This window comes from Cupressus sempervirens, chromosome 10 (genome assembly GCF_028749045.1).
Source record: "Cupressus sempervirens isolate cs-2001-9-10 chromosome 10, ASM2874904v1, whole genome shotgun sequence".
Classification (NCBI taxonomy): domain Eukaryota; kingdom Viridiplantae; phylum Streptophyta; class Pinopsida; order Cupressales; family Cupressaceae; genus Cupressus; species Cupressus sempervirens.
In genome coordinates this window covers 279481284-279489438 of record NC_143127.1, presented here as the reverse complement: position 1 = coordinate 279489438, position 8155 = coordinate 279481284, and the positions used below count along the sequence as shown (strand labels likewise).

Genomic DNA, 8155 nt, shown 5'->3' with positions numbered 1-8155 from the left:
GTAGACAAAGTATAGAACCAAAATTTTAAAAACATCTAATTGATATTAATATAGATTATATATTTATAGACCCATTAAAATATTTCTCAAGTTATAGATATTCGGTCGGATAATATGTGCTTAAAATGTCTGAAGAGTCAACAATGATCTTAGCAAGATTTATAGCTCATAGAATCATGGTATTGTCATCATAAAACATCATTTGGTTTACCGTGAATAGATCATCGTACTTGTTATGTTGTTTTGGTTATGCCCATAAAAAAAAATCTGTTCTGTCCTTTCCTCAGCTAGGATTCCAATGCCATTTACCTTGCATTCAGCCCCCCATTAATGTTGTTAGATTGAACGATACCCTAAACGAAGAGAAATCTAGTGTGGTCATAATTCCTGTCTTGAAAAGTCGTTTGCATTACTTGAATGCATATCCAACTACAGTGAAAACTGGTGGCTTTACCGAGGGAAACAAGAGGTTTTAGCTCTTGAATATCTATAAATAAACGTGTTTCGAAATATAGAAATCATATCAAACATTGGGTCTAATTATATCTAACACGTGGTTTCAAATTGGATTGAAGTTATAAATTGGGGAAACACATAATACAAAAAACAGCATTATGTGCTCATATCTTTGCTGAAGAGTGGCAAGCTAAGCTTGGAATGATTTTGTCACTACTGCATCATTTAGTGTAGTTGGCTGGATCATTAGTAATTTGTTGTAGGATAAGCTTCATAATTTCATATATTTTTGCTCGTTAAAACTTGCGAGTGATTATGAGGCGAACAAAGTCATGTATTGGTATAAACAGAGGCACCTGGACACCCGCTGAAGATCTTCTGTTGAAAACTCATATACAAATTCATGGAGAAGGTCACTGGAATTCCATTGCTAGTAAATCAGGTAGAACATTTTTTTTTTTTTTTTGTTTTCACCGAATGAACATTATAAGCTAGATTTTAGAAGATTACTATTTTGTTATTTTCATTTTTGGTCGAAAGAAAATTAAGGCTATTGAATTTTTCAAGTGGGTGATTTAGATTGAACTGCTTCAAGTCATACTAAGGCTGAATATTTAGACGAAGAGTGTTAAATAGTCAAAGTTGATTTATTTTTCTAAACTTAAATTTTCCATGATACCAAAAAGCTGAGATGAATTTCTCATATTTGAGAGAGTGAACAGTTTATTTATGAGTGGGCTAATTCAGTTTTTTTATTCTTAAGAACAAGTGGGGATTTCATATAGCTAGCTATTTTGTAAAGGAACCGTTAAAGTTAGTTCTTTGTGCAGGTTTGCAACGTACTGGAAAGAGTTGCAGGCTCAGGTGGATGAATTACCTCCGCCCTAGTGTCAAACGAGGTCATATCTCAGCTGATGAAGAAGAACTTATCATCAGACTTCATAAATTGTTGGGGAATCGGTATATATTTTGATGATTTTGTTTTGGGTTGTAAACATCACATACAAAATGATTAAATAATCAAAATAGGCTTACTTTTTCAAATTAATGTTTTCATAGCTGGTAAGTATTTTTATCCCTTCCAATACCACTTTAAGAAAAGATTATTTGAATTCCTTTCATCGAAATTTTGTAGTTAATTAAAAGATTATTTTTGATATTTGGATTCAGCTTCAGTTAAATAATTTAACAGACCCATGTGATTTGACTCCAAAATTATATAGTTGAATCTGGATAGTAATATTATGATTTAAGTTCTTATGAAATGTTTTCATGATTTAACTATACACAGATGGTCATTGATTGCGGGGAGGATGCCTGGAAGAACAGATAGTGAAATCAAGAACTATTGGAATACACATTTGAGCAAGAAAGTGGTTAGAAAAGATCCCAAATGCACCAAACAAGGCTGTACATATAATGTTTGTGCTGTTACAAATCTACAGCATTTGTCTGATCAGAATGAAAAAGTGGGCAGTGAATCAGAAAGAGAAAGAGAAAAGACTATCATGGATAATACGATAGAAATAAATGAGCTCATGGGTTTAGCAGAGTCCGATGACTATTCTTTATGCAATCTCAAAGATCAGACCAGTTTCTTATATGAAGAAATTGAAACAGATGAGGACATACGATGGAATATTTCTTCCAACTGGGAAAGTGCAACTTACCAACTCAGTGGATATGAAGATACTCTATTACAAGATTTTTCAATGGGTATGGAGCAAATCTCATCTATGAACAATGATACTAACAACATGTATCATTTTGAATCTCTTCCAAATTCATCTTTGTTATTATCGCGATTCATAAACCCACATAATTTTTGTTGCTCATCTCCATTTAATATTCCTTCAGATGAACCGAGGTTCCCATATACTGCAGAGGAGATTTCAGCCAATCCCCACACTCAAACGGAAATATCTACTCTTTTCTTTTGAACAGACAATGTAGGAATATAGGCTCCAATATAAACAACTACTGTTAGTGAGTGTTATGTGTGTGTCATCACATATGTTGATGTTCAGTTTGTAATATGTGAAGCTCAGATTGTTGATAAATGGCTTCAGCTTGGTGTCATATCTGTTAACCTAATTATAAGAAGGTCCTTGAGTTTGTTGAATGTATAAATATGGATTGGTAACTATTGTTGATTAATAAGATATCAGTGGGTGTTTGAAGGTGTTTCATCCCTTGTTGTTTCTCAATTTTAATTTCATGATCAAGCTTTGTCCATTCTCTTGAAAGTCATAGTCTGAGTGGTGCTGCAAGAAGGTTAGTTTCAATTTCATAAACTATTTGATCTCCATGATTATGTCGTGCTTCAGTCTAAATAAGAAACTAGCTTTGCATACAAATATGTCATAATATTTTTTAAAAGGAAATACTTTAAAAAAAATTTAGTCATAATTATGGCACATGGAAGGGGAAACAAGTAATTGATGAATACAAATAACGGGGTACAGTGAATGCCACATTGACAAACCTACAAATGGTAAAGGGAAGAATGAGTGGGAAATCAGAGGAATGAGTTAAGTCTATTATTGGCTGCCTTCATTCAAATTTGAATTACATTCCGTTGACCTTGAAAAACTATCAATAAAACTCTAGAATGAAGTCATTAAATTGTTTCGATAAAAAACAAGATATGCAAAGATATCTCTGAAGCTCTAATTATGTAGTTTCAAGATGTCTCTGAATCTCTAATTATGTAGTTTCAAGATGTCTCTGAATCTCTAATTATGTAGTTCCAAGATGTCATGTCTGCTGAAAATTACTGCCTGATTATTGGAACAGTCTGAGATGTCTCATTAAACAAATGAGATAAGTCAATGTTATGGCAGATAAGAGGATGACAAAGTCGTTGTTTCAACTATTACCAGATCTATGTCTAAGTGACTGTTTTGGTTTTGGGTTAACTTCAAGTTGGTTGAGAGTTATGATTCCTCTAAATTATCACTTGGACTAATTTACTAGTTTTTGTACTTTTTTTATTTTAAGTAAATAAATTTGGTGCTGAAATTTAAATTTTATAAATAATTATTTTATATTCAATCAATACTTTCACAAGCTTTAGAGAATGTACTTCAGCACTTCTAGTTGAAGAAAAGAGAACATTTATAAGATTTTGGGAAAATATTATACAAGAGTGGGTATAGTATCAAAGAAAAGGACGAGAAAGAGTTTTTCAGGTAAAAGAGATTGAATATTACTAATTACAAAATCTAGGTTATTTGAGATTAATTGTAAAATCAATGCATGTGATCTTCTCAATTTTTTTTAAAAAGAATTAGTAAATATAACTCTTGTTGGAGAGCTTCTAGATATAAATTGTGATGATAACTTCATTAATGATAAGTTTGTGTTCTATTTGGAAGAGGCCAACACTTAGAAGATAAGGAAGAATGTGATGGATAATACTTAGGTGCTAAATAGTTTAAGGTGCTTATGCATAATAGAAAGTACATTTCATTGGAGTTATAGATAGACATAAGATGATTGATGTCAAAAATTACAAGGAGATTTTAAATTTGAAAGTTTGATGTCATATCTTTATAGGGGCAATGTTGAACTTTATATTTAAATGGTGTGGACAGAGATGTTGATAGCTTATATCCCAACTAGACATCATAGGAAGCAACTTGAAAATATCTTACTCGTTTGAGAATCATTTTCAACAAACACTTTCTCTAGCTTTTGAATAATGAATTAATTTGTTTTATGTTAGTCAGTTTAGTGTTGTGGCATTAAGATGCATAGTGTTGGAATATACAGACCAAAATAAATAAGTAATAGGGTAAGTGCAAGAAGTTGGGTCTCACTTTTGGGCAAAAAGTGGAAGTGTTTTTCTTATTTTTGAATTTTTTTTGTCAATTGATGTCAAAATTTGAGGCATTCAGAGATTGAATATAGAAAACCTTTGAAAATAAAAATTGTAGTGCTCGAACTCTAGTTTTTGAATATGTAATTTATTTGTGTACCCATATGATAGATTTTGTTTTTGGTTTGGATCTTTAAAACCCACTTTTTCAAAATGCCTGTTTTAAGATCATACCACTCATGTATGAACACCATAATTTCACACAAATAAATGAATTTTTATAATTCTTTTTAAAATAAGTTACCTAACACACCAAAGATTAATGAAAATATTTTTCCTTAATTTTTAATTGAATAATATTTTTTTATTACTAATTATTAATTGGTTATAAAGGTCAATTTCAAAACCTCTCATTTATGGATACCATAATTTAATAAAAAATTCACTTTTTTTATTTTATTTTTTTAAATTTAAAATAATTCTATGTAGATTGATGGCATATAAATTAATTTAAGAAAAAACTTAAAATAAAAAAGTTATTAAAGTTTTAGTGAACCTCACTATTTTACATTTAGGTACCACCTTTGATTAAAAAATAATGCAAAAATAATAAATAAAATCATAACACTGTAAAATTTATATTTTTAAAATCATGACAGTGAGAACTCTAATGAGTTTATGTTTCATAAAAAAATTTAATCAGGAAGACCTTCTAAAAACTATGGCAAAGCCTGAATTTGTTAGTTCAATGCCTTAGCCAAATCTTGAGAGGTCAAGGCATAGGCTTAGTCTCACCAAACTTATCTCGAACTGAAGTCCGAGGCAGGAGAAAAAAATCCAACCCCATGTTGTAAGAAATGGGCACACATTTTTTGAAATTAAAAAATTGGGTACCATTTTGAAAAAGAATTTTCAATGTTTAAAACACATTTTAAATCCCAAAAAAAAAAAAAAATTGATTTTTTTCAAAACTGGCACCCATTTAAAAAAAATAAAAAATGGGTACTTGATTTTTGAAAATGGGTGCCTATTTTTTAAAAATTCAAATTTTCTATTTTTTAAAAAAAGGGGCACCCATTTTTTGAAATTCGGATTAGGTATCTGAACCTAATACGGGTACCCATTTTTTAAAAACAGGATCTTGTGTCTACAAGAGCATGATCTCAATCTGTAGACTTCTGTGGAATTGAGACTCATCTTTGTGCACTTACCCAATATTAATAAGAATCATTTGAGGAAAGTCAAGAAGGTGGGTAATAAGGTGGTGGTTGGTAATGAATAAAATAATTATGCTCAGGGTCCTCCTAAAAAATTAGTTTGGAAGAAGAAGCTAGTTAACAAGGAAAATATGAAGAAAATGCGACAAAAGGAGGGAAGGCTTCAAACAATGTAAGAGATTAATAAAAAGATTAGTGGTGTCTAAAGGAGGGAAGGCTTCGAACAATGTAAGAGATTAATAAAAAGATTAGTGGTGTCTAAAGGAGGGAAGGCTTCCATCTTAATAAGAGATTAATAAGAAGATTGGTGTTGTCTAGAAGGGGGTGGAAGGATCCTCCACTCAACAGAGGATAGTGGAAAGCTAGAACAAGGACGAAGAGGTTAATACCTTGGTAGGCCTAGAAAATACCATAGAGAATATGAACAAAGAACCTAGGAGGCCCAAAAAAGGAAGGATCATTTACCCAGAAAAGGGTGGATGAAACCCTGAATAAGGAAGAGGAGATTAAATCCCATATGGACTTAGGTATTATAATAGTGGATTCGTTGGTTTCTTCTTCTACTCCTGAGTAGAATCTTAATATGGCCAAATATCAAGTTAGGAATCAAGAGGAACCTCAAGAATTTTTTTTTGAAGATTGAGAAATAGATGTGAGAGAGGACTCTAAATTGGATAAATCATCATTCAATATTCTCCATTAGGGAGTTAATCTTGCTTCTGTTAACCCTAATAGGGCTGAGAACTCTCAAAGTAATGAAAATACTATCCAAGTTCATATGCCCATATTGAGGATTGTTGGTTCATTAATGATGAAGTTCAACAATGTTACATTTTGGAAGGTTCCTTTAGTTTTCTTTGGAAGTTGGGAAGAGGAATCTTTATATAGGGATATGAAAGATTTTTTATCCAACCAATGAATAACTAATCCTTAGATCATGGTGGAAAAGAGAAGGGAAGTTAAGAAACCTATACCAATATTCAAAATTATGGTTACCCATAGTAGTATGAAGGATGATCTTCATAGAGAAAAGAGAGGGGCAGGTAGAAGATAAAAAAAGGGCATCAGAGAATGCATCAATAAATAGGACATTGTGGATGGAAAGAAACTTACCATCTAGGAGGCATGTACTCTAGGTTAGAAATAAATATTATTTCTTGGAATATAAGGGGCCTTAATGCCCCTTATAAACAACATATCCTTAGGAATGTTGTTAGGGATCATAAGCCCAATGTGCTTCTAGTTCAAGAAACTAAATGGAAAGAGAGAAAGTGGAGAAAATTAATCTCTTTAAGAATTATAAAGTAGAAGAATGTAGTTCTAAAGGGGTTATTTTAGGAACCAATTTTTTTTTAATGGATATGTGTTGTATTCTAAGGATAATTTGATTTATATTAGATTGTTTCACATTAGAGACAAGTTTTCTTGAGTTCTCTCTAGTTTCAATGTGCCTAATACTAAGTCGAGAAGAGCTAAGCATTGGAAAAGGATGACAAATAATAGATGATCATTTTTTTCATCTCCATGGCTTTTTATGGGAGACTTTGAGTATCCCTTAAAGGATTGTGATAAGGCCAAAAAGAGTGATTCATTGAATCACCTAGATTATAGACTTGATCTGATGGACTTTATGAACCAGCAAGCCGTTTTGGCAGGGTGCCAACTTTACCTAGTCAAATCATTGTTCTTGTCATGAGCTCATTCAAGTTTTCTTGGATAGAGCCCTCATTTCTTGTGAGTGGCTCAATAGATTATTTTTTATCCTTATCTTCTATCACTAAGGTTGGGTCAAACCACAATCTTATCTCCTTTGTGGAAAACTTGATGGTAGCTAAAAGAAAATTCCCTTTCATACTTGAGAGAATGTGGCTGGATCATTCAAGTCTGCTAAGTAAAATTAAGGATTGGTGGAAATTTAAGGTTGATGGTTCAACTATGTTTAGGGTGGAAAAGAAACTCAAATTTGTAAAGGACAAGGTAAATATCTGGAAGGTTTTTAGGGATATATTCGAAATGAAGTCAGCCATTAAGTATGAGCCATTAAGGTAAAAATCTGGAAGGTTTTTAGGGATATTATTTCCAAAGGGGAATTTTATTGCAGGTATAGATCTAGATACTTTTGGCTCAAGTTTGGAGATAGAAATACTAGAATCTTTCATATGATTTCTTCAAAGCATCATGTTGCTAAAAGAATTTCTTGCATTAAATCAAGTGATCAAAGGCTAGAGAAAGATAAAGAAATATCATATGTGATGACCTAGACTATTTCTCTTATTTTCTACCTTTGGATAGTAATAACAATGTTGATAATCGAAATTTCCTTCTTTCTTCTATCCCCTTTCTTGATGAAGAATCTAATAAAATGCTAGTGGAAACCTTGAGCTCTAAGGAAATCAAAAGAGTTGTCTTCTCTTTTGAAGGAGAAAAACCCACTAGTCCTAACAACTTTCCTATGTTTTTCTTTCAAGTCTTCTTTTGAGTGGTGGGTCTTTATGTTTGTAATGTTTTCAAAGAATTCTTTAGCTTTAGGACTATGCTTAAATATAACTCAACACTACTTTTCTAGTCCTCATCACCAAAAAACCTAGGGAAAACTCTTTGGACACTTTCAAACTGATAAGTTTATGTAATTCTATCTATAAAAAAATTCCAAGGTGCTTAC

At 31.8% G+C, this 8155-nt stretch overlaps 1 protein-coding gene across 1 annotated transcript; it reads left to right on the top strand.

The window, feature by feature from the left end:
- Positions 1 to 598: 598 nt before the first annotated feature.
- On the top strand, positions 599 to 2645 carry LOC149533737 (uncharacterized). The gene is made up of 3 exons (XM_089804233.1): positions 599 to 898; positions 1287 to 1416; positions 1748 to 2645. The coding sequence occupies exons 1-3, from the start codon at positions 772 to 774 to the stop codon at positions 2394 to 2396; spliced, it is 906 nt and encodes a 301-aa protein (XP_089660359.1). The 5' UTR covers positions 599 to 771; the 3' UTR covers positions 2397 to 2645.
- The last annotated feature ends 5510 nt before the right edge of the window (positions 2646 to 8155 follow it).